At 29.4% G+C, this 17,711-nt stretch overlaps 2 protein-coding genes across 14 annotated transcripts in view; both read right to left on the bottom strand.

Annotated features, from left to right (window-relative positions):
• The window catches only part of LOC117167397 (copper homeostasis protein cutC homolog), an 11,776-nt gene extending 8,960 nt beyond the window's left edge, over positions 1–2,816 (bottom strand). Inside the window, exon 1 of the mRNA XM_033352291.1 lies at positions 2,790–2,816. The gene's annotated coding sequence lies outside the window, so the exon portion shown is untranslated. The remainder of the gene's footprint in view (positions 1–2,789) is intronic.
• Positions 2,817–3,680: 864 nt separating this feature from the next.
• The window catches only part of LOC117167665, a 109,831-nt gene continuing 95,800 nt past the window's right edge, over positions 3,681–17,711 (bottom strand). For 11 of the 13 annotated variants that reach the window (XM_033352757.1, XM_033352761.1, XM_033352758.1 and 8 more), the window contains 4 exons: positions 12,291–12,602; positions 11,817–12,068; positions 5,674–5,807; positions 3,681–5,336 (listed from right to left, as the gene is read on the bottom strand). In XM_033352757.1, the coding sequence (XP_033208648.1) occupies positions 5,150–5,336; positions 5,674–5,807; positions 11,817–12,068; positions 12,291–12,602 (885 nt within the window). In that variant the 3' untranslated portion in view covers positions 3,681–5,149. Of the gene's footprint in view, positions 5,337–5,673; positions 5,808–6,029; positions 8,557–11,816; positions 12,069–12,290; positions 12,603–17,711 lie in introns of those variants that run through there. The other 2 variants (XM_033352768.1, XM_033352769.1) reach the window with 2 other exon arrangements.

The following is a 17,711-nucleotide window of genomic DNA, read 5'->3' as shown; positions in this document are numbered from 1 at the left end:
CCCGTGGACAGTCGTGGAATTTTGACAAATGCCCGCCCCCCCGTACTTTGTCCACGTGGACGTATTTTATAAAAATATAGATATTATTAGTCTTCAAAATGTCCGGGGGGTCTCGACAATTCCATGGATGTTATTTGAGTACTCACAAAAATTTCAGATTCTTTTGTTTTCATATGTCAAAAGTTCAAAACTCGTTGACTAGTTAACAGCTGTTGGTGCATTTTGCAACAATTTATCGTTAAACTGGTCCGAAATTCGAATGAAAAAACGTAATTTTAGTACTCTTCAAACCCACGGGAAATGATTGTTTGGATGTTAAAAACTAACAATAAGTTTGACTGGCAGCTCCTTAGTGGTGCCATAGTTAACTAACAGACCGTGAAACATGTCAAAAATTTGAGTAAAAAAACGTAATTTTAGTACTCTTGAAACCCATTGGGGATGATTTTTTAGGTGCAAGCAACTACTAAGAAGTTTGACTGGCAGCTCCTGAGCGGTGCCAGGCAGACTGTCAAACATGCCCAAACTTCAAGTCAAGAAACGTGATTTTAGTACTCTTGAAACCCATTGTTGCGAGATGTGAATTTGCATAAGAAGTGAGATTTTCGTAGTTTCTTTTTTTATATACATATTATTTTTATAGAAGTATCCTATAGATTAAAATTTTAGTTAATGAAAAGGATAAAACTTTCATCCGGTTGCTGATTAAAATGTCAGTCAACTTTGGCACTACTCAGGAGCTGACAGTCAAATTCTTTGTTAGTTGTTTGCACCAAAACAATCATCCTCAATGGGTTTGAAGAGTACTAAAATGACGTTTTTTCACTCGAATTTTTGACATGTTTGGAAGTTTCCCAGTTAACTTTGGCACCACTCAGGAACTAATAGTCAAATTCTTTGTTAGTTGTTTGCACTAAGACAACCATCCTCAATGGGTTTGAAGAGTAGTAAAATGACGTTTTTTCACTCGAATTTTTTACATGTTTCACAGTCTGCCAGTTAACTTTGGCACCATTTGGGAGCTGCCAGTCAAATTCTTTGTCAGTTGTTTGTACCAAAACAATTATCCTCAATGGGTTTCAAGAGTACTAAAATTACGTTTCTTCACTCGAATTTTTGATATGTTTGACAGTTTCCCAGTTAACTTTGTCACCACTCAAGAGCTGCCAGTCAAACTTATTGTTAGTTTTTAGCATCCAAACAATCATTCCCCGTGCGTTTGAAGAGTACTAAAATGACGTTTTTTCACTCGAATTTTTGACGAGTTTAACGATCAATTGTTGTAAAATACACCAACAGCTGTTAGCCAGTCAACAAATTTCGAACTGTTGACTATAAAAACAAAAGAATCTGAAATTTTAGTGAGTACTAAAATGACGTCCATAGAATTGTCGCGAGCTCCCGGGCTATACAAAGTCCAAAAGGAGCAATGAATTGGCTGAAAAAATTCGAATTAGCTTAGGAACGTGAGCTTAAACATGATTTGAATTTGAAAGAAAAAGTCGTGAAAAAAAATAAAAATTATATTGTGCGTGAGCACAATATAAAAATTGGAGTATACCTAGAGTATACCTTGTCTCATTTCAGTATATTTTTTCACAGATTTAGGGAAATGTGTGTCCACGTGGATTCTAGCTCGACCCCCCGGCGCCCCTCGTGGACAAGCGTGGAATTTTTTCATACCCCCCCTCCCCCCCTAAAGTGTCCACGTGGTATATGGATGGCCCCTTATGTCAAAAAATCCACTTGCCCAGTTTTTTCGAAAACCAAGCGGTAAATGACAAAAGTTAAAAACGCAAAATTGTTCCGTCAAAAAGTTTCTACAACAAGACCTCGCCCCTCCGTCTGTAATGTTAATCTCACTATGTTTTCTTGAAAAACTTTGCTGCTCAATTTCACTATTTTCTTTTTTTTCTTATTTAATGTTCTTGATTTAATTATTTTAGGTAGAAAAGCTAGAAATTTAATCATATTCCCTTTTTTTTAACACTAAGAACTTTTTATCCTTAGCTGATAATATTTTCGAGATAAAAAAGTATCTTTATAAAGCAGTGAAAACCGAAATAAAAAAAAAGTTTGTCAAAAAAGCGAAGTGAGATTAAAAATTATAAAGGGGGTCCTTTGGTAAGAATTTTTCCAAGGAATAATTTTGCTCTCTTAACTTCGTTTCCGAGAAAAACTGGGTATTTAGATTTTTTCGAATGAATATTTATTTTTTGAAAAACAACCCTTGCAAGATTTAGGTTTTTGTCAAAAAATAATTGCAAGACATCCCAAATATAAAATGAAGACAAGCATTCTTATAGCGTTCGCACAATTGGATTAAAGTTATTTAAACTGAACAGTGTGGAAGATTTTGAAGATATTCTGGTAGTTTTCCGACCGAAAGAATTCATCACTATTATGTTTCATTGAGAGATAAAATTAATACTTTTTGTTGAAATATACCATACGTTTAAAACTAATAAATCACTGCTTGTAAGAAATGCTGATAATTAGATTTCATTAGGAAATGGACGCCTCGAGGAAAACATTCTTTGATATGCATGTAACGTTAACAACGACAACAGTGCGCTCAATATTTCTGTGTTAATAACGGTTTGATCAAATTGCAGATGTAACCCTTCATTATGTATATAATTATATAAGAAAATAATATTCTACCACACATTAATAAAAAACTAAAACTCATACTCAATAAATTAAAAATTAAATGTAGCAAGTATTAATAAAAAATTCTAGCTCTTGAATATTGTAAACAAAAATAATATACTAAATATAATACTCACTCTAGCCCGTGGCAGATGTGTAAGGTCGAATGCTGTCGAAGCATTTCATAAAGTTGGAAAAATTCAATAAACGAAACAGATTGCGCCATCTGTTATCAGTAGGGCGAATTTTCATTTTAAGGCTCTGTTTTAACAACTTTTTGAAACTGTAAAAAGTGTAAAAAATTATTTGTGAAAAAGTATAAAAAAAAATTTTCTTTTATTAAAATTTCCGTGAGTGTAGTTTTCCTAAGTTTCAATTTTTTTTTCTAAAGAAAAACTTCAATGTATTTTTCTGCAATAAAAATTTATCTATTAAAATAAAAAAAATTGCATTTGTGAAGAGAAAAAAGATTTCAGTGTAATGATGAAGTCGCCGGATGTTTAGATATGAATGTCAAAAGACACATGTTTATAACCTTCGAATATAAGAGATACGTAGATATTACCAAATTTATGATTTTACGAAGTATTCCATTGCACAAGTGTCATTGTTATTAATCATAGCTCTAGTGATTCAATGATGAAAGTGAAAGAATGGAAATTTACACTTATTAATTTCGGAACTGTTCACTCATTATTTCAATCTACTCAACTTTGGGAGGGTTCAAATAAACTTTATACTAAATTTAATTGATAAAAATTAAATATAAATTTTAGTTGCATAATCATGCAATTCTTTAATTTTTTAAATTATATTTATAAAATATTTTATAGTAATTTATATTATCGAAAAGCATATAATGAAAAACGTGTTTTCTTATAAACCGCAAGTTGAAAACCATCAATTACAATAAAGAACGTGAAAATGCGCACATTATGAAACATATTTCACTTTATTAAATAATTAACAATTCTAGCATGGTTATTTTTTATAGAGATAGAAGGGAATACAATAAAGAAACATCGATGTATAAAAGAATTAAATATATGTATTGACAAATAAAAAGGCTTACAACATCGGGATGAAAAGGGGATAGGGAGAAAATGGTTCGCGAAGCGCATTGAGACGTATAGTACAACGTGTCGCAATAATATCATAATATATAATATAGTAATGAAACATACAAAAATCATAATAGTAAGAAGTATGTAAGCGAGTTTTAGCATGTAAATAACGTCAATAATTGATTAATACTTATCGTAATAACGGTAGAATACTTTTTTTTAAACGGCGCAAAATAACGTTACGCGCCTTTTGATGACGAACGGATCCTATCTTCATTGTTTTCCTATTTCAATTGCGTTGCAAAAAAGATTCAACACGTCGCAACGGATGTTTCTCCATATGAATTGACAAACAAGGTTTTTGAGCATCAGTCCGTCATTGACGCAAAAATCAATCTACAAAACAGTCGTATGATCAAGAGAAATACTACAGCTGCTTTTTTTAATTGGCAAGAGAATTTGTGACGGGTATTCTCAACAGATTAAGTTTTCGTACTTGGATTAAAAATTCTTAAATATACATCTATGTGCAGTCAGATCAATCTACAACATACATAATGTACAAATTCGATGCGAGTGCGCTCTGGTCGGAGATGAATTTCGATTGCACTGAAAACACGATTTTTTCGACGAAACAAAAGATGTTTGGATAGACTGAAGTGTTTTAATTATTTTAAGAAATTACTCTAAAGGGCAGAATATTACATGTTTAAAAAGAAAACGGGCAATTTTTGGATTATACAAATTTTTTTCTCAAAAATGTCAAATCTTTTGTCAGCCGAACGGATGTGAATTTTTTGGTACGTTTTCCTCTATCTACATTTTATTGCACGCACTTTTTTAACATCGCGGAAGTAAAGGCCGATTCGAAAGAGAAACCGTCTTCGTTAAACTATCAAAAATAGAAAATAATTCATGAGCGAGGCGAATTCTTAAATACACTATTTAAATTGATACTTTCGTTGTCATCGCGACTTTTGAGCGCCAGCGTGTCCGTAAATTGAACACGCTTTTTGTATTCAAACGCCCTACTTCGCCAAAAAATTGCTCAGTTGATTCATATTTTAAAATATAAACTGCATTTATTACAAAAAGTGATTTCAACAAGAACGAATATTTATGAAAATATAAAGGTCTTTGACCAATAGATATTGTGAGTAAAATTATATTACCAAAATTATATTTTTTGTAATATTTTCTTGTGCTACTTTTAATAATATTATCTTACAGATTCAATTAAGATGATGTAAAAAACTGATGAATTTATGTTTTTCTTATTATTATTATAAAAATATCTCGATCTAGTTAAAATAATGATTAAATTTCAATTGAGAAGAATTTTGTATAGGAGCGTTGAATTATTATCATTTGAAATCTATTAGTTTCGGAAATAAAAATTTTTTCGCGAGCGACGTAGTACAAAAAAAGTTGGATCAGAGGTCGCCATTCGAAACGGCGATTGGCGTTGGTGCTGGCGGTGAATTTGAGGTGTTTGTGGTCCATTTATTTTTGTGAGGATCGACTCCAAATCCTTCATCATAATTTCCTCGTGTAATGAATAATTGCTTGAAATGGGGTATGCAATAAAGTTTTCCATTATTCAGGGTAAATGTGTCCATTCTGCAACATAAAGTTTTCATTCTTATTGCTTATTTATGTTTGTTTGAGCACCAAACTAAATAATGATGGTATACATTAAAAACAAAAAAAAAAAAACATTTTTTCTCCAGTTTAAAAAAAAATCAAAGATGCTTTCTGGCTATAGTAATTCAAGATGAGCCCTCTTTAATCAACAAAAAAATATTTAAGATTAGGATAGGAGCATACAAATTCAGATATTTGACTTTTTTAGTCTAGTGCAGTTTACTATGAATCGCTCTGATTACCAAAAAACTTGTAGTGTGAAATAAAATTAAAATTTATATCTGAAATCAAGTTATAAACTGATTAATCTTACCTTAAAATGCAATTACACTGAAGACATCGGAAACATTGTTTGTGGAAAATTTTATTGTTTGTCTCAACTTTTTCCAGTGGGTAGACCTTCTTTTCGCAACTCTCACAAATTTCCGTGCAATTTGATTGAATCTCCTGTTTAGTTTTTCGAAATAAGAAAGAACAAAATATAGTTAAAGAACAAAAAGTATTAACCAATAACTAAGTCAGTATAAAAGCTATTCCAAAATTAAAAATACATTTTTAAAAATTGAACTGAATACACATCAGTATAAAAACACATGCTACACAAGTAAATTATAAAAAAAATACTGAATTCTAAAATGATATCGTTTGACCCTCAAATAATAAAAAATCTTCTGCCTATAAGACGTGTCCACGTTTTATTCACCAATTTCCAATATCGTATGAGATGTTACAAAAAGAGATAGAGATAAAGAATATTACACAGCAATAAATCATACAATAGGTACGGGATACAACAAAACGATAACAAACGAATTATTCGTATTTTAAATCACCGTTATTAAAATAAATTGATTGCATTTTCCCCACTAAAGAGGGAAACAAATTTAAAATTCTCGATATTTCGTCCTCAATGATTAAATTATAATTTACTATCTTACACAGAAACACTGACGAACTAAGGATATCAAATTGAGACTATATAAGATTATATTATTAACCCCTTCGTTCTCAAGCTCGTTATTACAAATTAGCTGTTACAATGCTCAAAATTCTATATCAAATCCTCAACATTTGTTTTTTAATGTGTGTTACAGATCGACTGGATTATTTATTTATTCGTTGTTCTCTAATCACTATAAAAATGAGTATTATAAAAGGCCTTTTACATTCTTCGTAAACTCTTTAGGCTACGAAGGGGTTAATTACAGGTCGATACAAACTCTACAAATCTTAGATATTATTGTATAATGCCGGCGATTTACATGCTTTCGATGCGATGGTCTCTACAAATATGTCCTTACAAATACAAAATTCGGATTTTAAATCTGATATTTCTCACACATTTCTCATTATCAGTCCCAAAAATTGAGTAACATATCAAAATCACTTTTTTCCGCTTTAATCATTTTCAACCATTTTTTAAAACTATTTTAACATAGACAAATTTTCCGGGAAGTGTTTTAGGTTAATTTAAATGCGAATCGATTTTAATGTGCTTGCGTAATAAGTACGTTTTAAGCTTTTACAGATAAAAATTTCTAATCGAACTTTTGAAACGTTTTAGATACACGCTGTCTTAAGGCAAAGATAAGATCTTCAATTTCTGTTTAATCTGCAAATAGCTGTGATACGAATCATCGCGTTTAACTCGAAGATTATGACGAGTCGAGTCGTAATTAAAATTCTATATAATATTCGGAAGGCTTACTGCAGAATTCGGTAAAATCCAATACGCGGAAGACTAGACACTTGTTCTAACGTAATTAAACCATATATTACTAAATGTCTGAGAAAATCTTTCGGTTTTATTGTTATTGTTATTCTTTAGTTATGCTACAGATCTTCTTAATCTCAAATTCCTCATTAAGAAAATTAAATAAAATTCTCAGTAATATTTGTGTTCAGAGTGCTCTACAAAATTATAAGTAAAACCTTAATATCTCTGACAACTACACTGATTTATATATTTTTGAATAAGATTTTATTATTTTTGCAAAGAAATTGTAGAAGATAAGATAATCCTTAAATTATTTGACATTGGGTATTTCGTATGTCAGACCCTGATTTTAAAATTGACGATAGTTATTAACAATCATCTATAATCTATCGCAGTTTTATGAAATATAAGTTTTATAGGCAATTCGTTTATATGATGATCCTTCAAATCCTTCAATATCTGAAAAAACTACAAATATTTTCCTTCTCGAATTTAAAGATATAGAAAAATATTACAAATATTCCTTTTAATCGGAATTATGAAACTTTTACCAAGTTGAAAAGCCTTTCTGTAATTTCCCTGAGAGTTGTGCGTTTTAATCAAAGTCATGGGAAACGAATATTTAAATTCAATTACATTTTATGCGGATATTTTTATTTTTCAGGAAAATGAAAATATTTATAAATGTTTATAATAATCGCAAGTCTAATCACTTTTTAATAAAAAAAGTGCTTTCTTTTTTGGTTTATAAATAAAATTTCTCCCTCGATGGCATATACTGAGAAATAAAATATGTTATACCTAAATCAGTATAATTACTCATTAGGTGATTCAAAATCGGACAAAATAAACATTATACCTGAAATCGTCCCCTCTTATTTCTTTTTCATTTCTTGGGATTTACGCGAGAGCTCGATATGTGTTTCAACTCTGATTTGCCAAAAATAAAAATTCCAATGCCAAAAAATTTTCAACTGTAATGAAATATTTCTACATATAATTAAACTGGAACATCCCAAATGAAAATCTAAAGACTCTATAAACTTCTAAATCATTTTAACTGTTTTGGCTTTTTTCGACTTTTTGAACTAAAATCGAATAGAATTTTGTTGGTAATTTTTAACATAACAGAAACAGGCACAGATCCAGCAATGCGTTAAATTTATGCAACGTTACATTGCACACGACATATTATGATACACTCTACACTAAAATTTATCTTTCTTAAACAATTAACGTAACGCTGACAATTAAATCATCTCTAATAACGTAAAGACTGTTTATATATAATAATAATAATAATAATAATAATCACTAATCACTAATATATTATGGCCGTTCGTTTGTGAATTGGGCCTTTCCTTATCCACTAAAGGCATTCTTCTCTTGACAGTGACTTTTTTGTCTTCGTCTTTCACCCTCTTTTTATCCATCCGTCTGTCGAAAGCCCCTTCCCACAATCTTCGTCGGGTCTTACTGCTCGTATTCGAAAATATCACGTTATTCCTTTTTTATTATGTCTGGACAATTTTCGTTAAAGTATCCAAGAAGCAGAAACACGAAAACACACAGCAAGCAAGTCACGTTACAATCCAAACATTCGCATTCCAAAACGCAAAATTATATGTACAAAAGCTAAGCAAGTATTTATATAAAAAATTTATTTCTTATTATTAGCAATGTGCAAGAGTATAATTAGCTTAAATAGATAAAAATTGGAAAGTTTTTCGTTTACGAGCCGTTTTTAGGCCCACGTTATGGAATAAATTTTGTATTTATAAGCCTGCTCAACATTTTTAGGTTTTTAAATGGCTTAAGTTTAAAAAACTTACGTATTATCTCAAGGTTTTCAACTTTCTAAGTCAGCTAATTTAAATAAAACTGAAATAAATTATGCAAAGCGTTTATAAGGTAAAGCTAAGCTAAGTTTTATTAAAACTTTACGAAGCTTATCGTAAGTTTTAACCAAAGTTTACACAAGTTCAGTTTTCATAAAACTTCATATTAAACTTAGTTGAGTTTATTTTTCATAAAACTTACTTAAACTTATTTCAGTCATGAAACTTACTATGTTTAAGTTCACGTGAGGCTTGGAAGCTCAAGGCGTGTCCAATTTTAAAGTTCAGCTCATTAAGCTTTTCCAAGTTTCTAGATTCATTAAATATTTGCAAGTTTATTTAAGATTCATACGTTTAAACACTAGCCTATATTTGTCAAGTTTACAAGCCTGATTAATATTATTTTTAAGTTTTAACTCAAATTAAAGTTAAATTCAATTATATCAATTTAACTTGAACAGTAATGAGCTATTTATTTATTATACTGAAATATATGTCACATGCCACTAATTTTTAGTTAGTTTCACTTGTAATTTAGCGTCTTAAATTTATTTAAAAATATTTTATAAACAATGCTAATAATTAGATAAAGTCTCTGTTGTCCAATTAAATGTTATTTTTTTGCCATTTTGAGAATTCAGCTTAAAAAACAACAATAAATTGAGAAATTTAGACTTTTGTTGTGCCCATTTTCTCAAATTTAAATTATACTAGAAAATAATTTTTTGCATTTAAAGTGTGTCATTGCATAACCTTGCAAGTGCCATTTTTTCACAACGCCGTTTATTCACTTAAAAATACTCACAAAATTTTACAATTTGAACAAAATGTTTAAAAATGTGTGAAATGGAATAACTACTAACGCCATTCGATTCTGCAAAAAAAAAATATAAAATCCTTGTTTTGGACAATTCTTTGCTCAGCCTAGTTTATTTATAGCGGGAATATAAAAATAACTACGAAATTAAGAAAGTAATTTAAAATTAAAGAAAAATTTGCATGGCAACAAAAAACCATTTCTTTGAACGAAAGAAATTTCTTTGAATCAAAATACATTTCTTCGAATGAGAGCCAACGAATATGTCTTTGATTCAAATTTATTTTCTTTTAATTAAATAATCTTTTTTTTCTTAGTGCAGAATCGAATTGCGTTATTAATTTTTCTATATTTCCCAATTTTTAACAAATTGTTTAAACATTTTAAAAAATTTTCCTCGCAAAATCATATATTAATTTTTGCATTATTAGTTCTCCAATGATTTTACATTTTTTTTTGAAATTTACAAAAAATGGAAAAAATGGTGATAAAAATTAATTTTTTTCATATTAACAATTACATCAAATTAATTTTTCACTTTTGAACCTTCTATTTGCATTGTAATATATGGTGTTTCACTGATGTATTTTATGTTATTTAAAGTGTAAAAATCAGTTGGAAAAATGCAGATTTTTTTCTGGTATTATTATGTTTATGACCATAGGAAAATTTCGATGAGCATTTTTGCAAAAAATATTAAATTTTTTTATAGATGTGTAGTGATTCATAAAATGTCGAAAGTACTTTTTCATTTATTTTTTTAAAAAATAATTTGGATTTTGAGAATGTTTCTTTTTCTCACATGAAAAATTTGTTTCTTGGCGCTTACATGGTTCTGCCGTGACATCCTTCATTTATAAATATTACACCTTGTCATTCACAAAAAATATAGATTTAACTAAAATGCAAGGAGACGTATAAAATAAAAATAATCATACTGATTAGACACACCAGGCGTTGATTAATAATAATAAGTAAAATATTTTACAAAAGACGAAAAAGACTTTTTACATCAATCTAACTCTTAAACATAAACCTTAATTATGTTTTTTGCTTAAACCTAAAAAGGCGAACAAAAGTTTTTAAATTTCTATTACAAAATCCATGCGCAAATCAAAATAGTCAGCGTTAAAATAACAATTAGCGTACATTATACGAACGTCAAATATATTTAGCTTTAGATTTAGTTTGGTAACATGTTTTCTACAGTTTATTTAGTGGAAACGAATTTTACCATATAAACAAAAGGTGAAATCGATTAAAATCTTAAATTTCGCATTTTGGCTTGAGGATAAAAAATCCTGAACATTTAAGTATTTAATCGAGAAAGCGTATGAATGATGTTAATATCCAAATAAAATAAAATATTCAACGTTTGTATTCACACATAAACAACTATTTGGGGGTCAAACAATCAAATGAACAAAATAGCTGCAATTAAATAAAATTTTTGTGCAAACGAAAAATAATTTATGTGTATAAAAAACAAAATACAGTGTTCACATTATGTTGTTAAACAATAAATAAGGATCATAATAATAGAGCCGTGCGTTAGAAAACACCCGTGCAGTTTTGAATTTGGCACACAATTCGAATGAGGAGATAACGAAAATAAAAAACAGGTTTGTGTATATTTAAGATTTCAAATAGTAAAGAATAAATCTGTCTCATAAGGGATATCAAATATTCGTTTTGTGGTTTAACTGTGATTAAAAAAATTATAAAAATTGCTCGACCGTTAATATTTACCCTATTAGAGAAAATTGTTTTCTTACTTAAGGAAATTACTAGCAGATGGGACCATTAACTCTTTTCCCTCTACAAAATGATCGTTCTAAAAACTTAATTCGTTGAGTACTGATTATATTAAAGCAAGCAGAACGAGTTTTTGCAAATTCGAATCCTGTGCCACCAATTAACAATGAAAAAATTATCATAGAACAATGCCAGTGAACAAAAATATCCAGTATAAAAGAATGTAAACTAAATTTCCTCTTGGTACAATTTTTTTTTTAATTCAGGCGATAACTGAAGCATTTAGCTCAATAAAAATGGGTTTAAATGAATTTTTAATGATTACTTACCACAAATCTATTGACCTTAACCTTTGGTGTGCGAGGGTTTTCTGAGGATTGTGATCCAAGAGACTCGAAACGTGCTCTCAAGCTACTAGCAGATTCGATGCTGGATTGATCACCCGTACCTTGGGCCATTTCCATTTCTGCAACATTGTGGCTCGTCGTTTTGCCGTCAGTCGTTTCCCACTGTTCAAATTTCGCGCGCAAAGTTTTGGCCCTTGCTGCGTTTTGTGCCTGTTTCAGGAATTCGTCTTCTACCTAAAAACAATATTGTTGAAAAATCATGTCAGAAAAGAAATTAAAATATGTTCTAGAATATATTTTAAGAGGAATCAAAGCACTTCAGAAGTTTAATATTACTTCTAACAGGAGGGTAGTTATGAGGAGAAAATAACATTTTTGTTTCTTTCATGTTATGGCAAGAAACATAAAATATTTCATAATTAATTAAATGAATAATTTTTAAATAAAAGTATGAACCTTATCAGAAGCTCTGACGTAATTTGGATCCCTTTCGTCTGGGTTATCATCCTCGGATTCTTCAGCTTCTTCATCTTCCTCATCTTCAGATTCAGAGGCTGTCGTTTTTGCGAATTTATCTTCGGGTGGTGGTGTAAATCTTTTTAAAGGTTTAGGTCCATCAGGTAGGTCTTCCTTTGTAGCATTTTCCTCCATTTGACGAAAAATCGACAGCATTTTCCTGGCTGTGTCGGAATGGACAACTTCCTCGGCCTTGTCATCTGCTCTTATGACATCCGGATCCCGGTAAATTTCACGATCCGGTGAACTCATCTGTTCAACAAAAAAAATTGTACAGTTGCTAATTTTTACAGTTAATTTGATTTCGGGCAATATACAGATTAGTAAAATGAGTACCAAGAGAAATTATTTTAGCTAAAACTGCTTCAGTAAACATTAATTTTGTCAGGTTTAATCTATGCTAAAAAATGGATACACTTTTTTTAAATCTATTTTGAACTTTGTCTCCTATTTCACCTATTTTAGAAATCTGTTGACTTTTTAACCTATTTTGACGATTTTATATTTTTTCAATTAACAAAATAAAATTTTATATATATTTTCAATTTAAAAAACTTTCTTTGACCAAATCCGCATTTTAAAATCAGGCCGCGGTTCATGCTAATGTCGCTGGATGGGATTACGGATCAAATATTCAGTTTTTTAAAGTAAAAAAGACAACACAAATTTTATCTCTTTGATAACAATTTTTCGGGATAAAGTTATGAATATTTAAATTTCATCAAACTGATGATGCAGACTATCAGAAGTAATTGTTGATCTTTAAAGTGTGGTATTTAATCTTTTTTTGCTTGGAATCTTATAGAACTTACTTTTATGCCAAAACTCATGGGAAGATTCCAAAAAAAAACTTAAAGTTCACAAAACGGTGGCGATTTTTCTAAAAAATTTTAAAGACAATTTATCCGCGAGGAAAGCGAGATTTTTCCTCTCGAAAAAAAAAAACGAAAGAAGGAATGACGAAAGTCTACACATTAAAATTATTTCTCTAAAAAATTCTAAAAGTTTCTAAACACTTTTTTTTAATACGAATTGAATTCTTGAATATTCTTTCATAAAAAGATCTAATCAAACGCAGCATAGATAATAATCATAAAATCGTATTATCTAGAAAAAAGTACCAATTTCGACCTGTATTTTTCATATTTGAGTACAAAACTGGGTAAATAAGCGAAACACAGAAAAGCACCAAGAAACTTCTCTTTAGGGATTTTTTAAATGATCCTTTTATCCTGTTCATTTTTATCGTATGACGCTTTTGTAAAATAAAGCAAGGATTTGCGGTTTTCGAAGAAAAAAACTTTCTCTGAAAACTACGAGAAAAAGTAAAATAGAAGAAAAAATACAAATTTTGCAATACTGTAGCTATTGTAGATGTAAACCCATAAACCACCATAATGCAATGGTTACCGTGATATGAGGGGTAAGGGGATCACTGTACAAACTATATGATTCCATTTTAATTGAGCATCATTTTTTTATCCTCAAGTTATGATATGAAATTGTCTTTTTTTGGAAACATCGTTCGTACTGTTTTACTTTGCTATCTGCAGATTGAGAAGTGGCAAACTATAGTTTGCCATTGCTATAGCGAACTAAAATAATGCAAAGGGCGTATTGTTTTCATTGCTTGCGACTTCGTGCTTGTAAAAGAAGCTGCAAAAATTTGAAACAGACTAAATTTTATTCTTACTTCGGTCCTGTTTGGAACCAAAAAAGTTTGTCTAAAACGTCGTTTATTGGCATCGAAATAAAATGACATTAGAATAGAGCCATCCAAAGACTGTATTTTTGGAGGACTGTTTCAATACCTGAAACTAGCATTCAAATAATACTTTTTTGCAGTAAAGGAAATTGCTACACTTTGGTGTCCATATCATTTTTCAAAGAACTTTTATTACGTCATATGCGAAGCAAATAAAGTTTGTAACTAAGGGATTTAAAACAAGGTTTATGGTGCTGGTAACAATTTCTCAAAAATATATATGTTTTTTCTATGATTTGTTGAAATTAAAACATAATAGTCAGAATATCTCAAAACATGTATCTTTAGCAGTGGATTAAATGGATATTAAAAGGAAGCTTAGCTTTTCTAGTTTCTAACCCTGAAACGACATAATGGGAGGTTCATGGAATTCCAAAATATTAATTAAAATAAATATTGCATTGCAAAACTCGAGGAATCTAGATCCTGAACTGAAATGAAAAAAATGAGGAATTCTGAAGTTAGTTCTTTCCGATTTAGGTTTTGAATTCAGATTCCTCGAGTTTTGCAATTAAGCGTTTATTTTAATTAATATTTCGAAATTCCCTACACCTAATATTATGTCCTTGCAGGTTAGATGCTAGAAAATCAAAGCTTCCTTTGAATGTTTATTTCATCCAAATTAGAAGATAAAAATGTTGAGGTATACTAACTTTCAATTCTTAATTTAAAAATATATATATTTGTGGGACACTTTTACCATATTATATGGATTAGGGTGGCTCAAAAAACGCTTTTATTGTTTAGAGGGCAATGATCCCCCAATTTCATTCCAAATCCGAAAAAAGAAATTCCCTAATTTTTTATTTGTTTATTTTTCGATTTTAACAGGTGCCGGTTTTGACTTGAAGTTTCCCATGTAAAATGCATGGGGAAAAATGATTTTTTTGAGTTTTTGGTATAATTTTTTAGAGTTTAAAAAAATGTGACGGGAAAGTATGGGGGCCTGTAGAGAATTATCCAACGAAGAATTTCATGTATCATATATATGGGTTTGACACCCCTAACACACCCCCATGAGTATCTGAAAACTACCCTTAAAACAAAAAATGTCAGTTCTTCATAAAATCGAAATTTTGAGCACTGTATTCTGGTCTGTTTTTACTTGAAATTATTAATATTGGTCTAATGGAATATTTATTGTCATTGGTGAATTAATTTTTAATTATTCAAATAATTGGAACTTGTTTAAATATTTTTTTCGAAAATTTATTTTTTCCCCTTAAAATTATTACTGTTAGTCTATTGGAATATTTAATAACATTGGTTCATTAATTTTTTATTGTTTAAACAAATGGCATTTGTTTAAATAATTTTTTATAATTCGTTTTCTCTCTAAAAATAATTACTATTGGTCTGGTGGAATATTTATTAACATTAGGTCATTTATTTTCAACTATTTAAACAAAAGGAATTTGTTTAGATAATTTCGTTACAATTTTTTTTGATAAAAATGATTACTGTTGGTCTAGTGGAATATTTATCAGTAATAATTAATAACAAATTAATAATTAATTTAATAATAATTAATTTATTAGTAATATTTTAGCAATCATTTTTTTTTTTGAAAAAAATTTTTTCAAATAAAATTAATAAAACAATGTTAATAAATATTCCAATAGACCAATAGTAATAATTTTTAAGGAAAAAAACGAAATTTCGAAAAAAATTGTTGAAACAAATCCCATTTGTTTAAATAATAAAACATTAATCAACCAACGTTAATAAATATTTTACTAGACTAATAGTAATAATTTTTAGGGGGGAAAACGAATTTTAGAGAAAAAAATTATTTAAACAAATTCCACTTGTTTAAATAATTGAAAATTAATTAACCAATTATAATAAATATATCAACTAGACCAATATTAATAATATTGGTATATTATTGTATATTATCGAGTTAAATAAAAAAATGTGGTTGGTGTTAGCGTATCTTACTCCGTTTATCAGATACATTACGTTTACTCCAATTTTAATCATTTTAAGAAAAAGTTTAAATGTCTATACATATTTCTTTCACATGAAAAATTAAGTTACCATACTGATGTAAATAATTATACTTTTTTTTATAGATAAATCTTCCATAAAATATACGTAAGAAGTTTCTTATCTGGCACACATCCCGTTACATCCATATGACGTATGGTAAAAGTTCCCCCAAATGTTTTTTCCGACCATACATTTTTGAAAAATGGTTATAACCATCATTAAAGCTTGTCTAATTTTTTCTTAAATCTGTTGCTTACAAGTTTATTTAGTTTTGATGCAATAAGATTTGATTGAAAGATGGTCCGTGCACCAAAGTGTACCAAATTCAACTCCCCACATCTCGGCAACCATGCAATATGGTCGTTTATGGTTTTGCTCTTACAATAGGGCTTTCTGTGGACACTGTACTCATATGAAGTGGAATGTCCTATCTGTATTATTTTAAATAATACTATCTCGCCAAATTTTTTTTTATAAAACTGAGAAAGTGTTCTCATCTCACTTCTTTTCATTACAAATTAACATATTTCGTCAGTCAAAGACCACACATCTCATAAGCAATGATTTAGTGGGATAATTTCGTATTCATTCGCTAAACAGACAAAAATAAGTTTTTGCTCAAATGACAAGATTTTTAGTTAAAAAGGGATGGCATAGCTTTTGTGTAAAGCCTACCGAATTTCCTGAGTATTTTACAGAATTTTCAGTGATTATTCAAATTTATGGAAAATTCTGACAAGTCTGTAGAAATTTCGGTCATCTTTACAGAAAAGCTATTTCCTGTTCCTATTCTAACTGAAAATCTTGTTGTAAGTTTATCAGAATTTTTTCTGTATGAATAGTCTGACGTGTTTTCGCTTTAAATATCACGCGAATAAAAAGTTTATAAAAACAAAGTTTTATTATTAATCCAAATAATAAAAACTAAGAAAATGTTAATAAATCAATAATTCACATGTTTATTCACATTTTAAAACTTTTCTTTGTCATCTGACTTTGAAAAAAGTTCATCTTTTTAATGACAATAGGTACTGTGATAATGACTTCTGAAAGATCTTTAAAAACTCTTATGAAATATTTATTGTAATAATTAAATCAACAACAAAATTAAATTTTATTTAAAAGCTTTTGCAATTGAAAATACTATTTGAATATATTATTTGTTAGAGAAGCACGTAAGCAAAACGATTAACAATTTAATGAGTTTATTTTAATACAAATAATGTTATATTGACAGGAATTGACCAATTTTCGAATTTTAATAATATTCGACTCTTCTTTAAAAATAGAGAGTTTAATTATATTTTTCAATTGAAACTTTAGGTGTAAACTGTTTTTGTGTTTTGCTACACCTGATGTCCTTCGAAGGTTTGTGATGAGCGCAGCCGCGGGTTCGAGAGAGGCGATGCTCAGCCAAGCATGACAAAGATCATAAAGGCCGCACTCTTAGCGCATAAGATGCATTCATTGAGTTGCATAAATTGAGCTTCCAGTGTAGTAAAAATATTATATTATTATTATTATTACACCATTAAGCCATTTCCCTTTCGGGGTAGGCGTGACTCACTCGGCAGGGGAAAGGAGTAGTGTGTGGATGGGATAGA

Source organism: Belonocnema kinseyi, chromosome 2, assembly GCF_010883055.1.
Source record: "Belonocnema kinseyi isolate 2016_QV_RU_SX_M_011 chromosome 2, B_treatae_v1, whole genome shotgun sequence".
Lineage (NCBI taxonomy): Eukaryota > Metazoa > Arthropoda > Insecta > Hymenoptera > Cynipidae > Belonocnema > Belonocnema kinseyi.
This window is presented reverse-complemented; position numbering and strand designations above follow the sequence as displayed.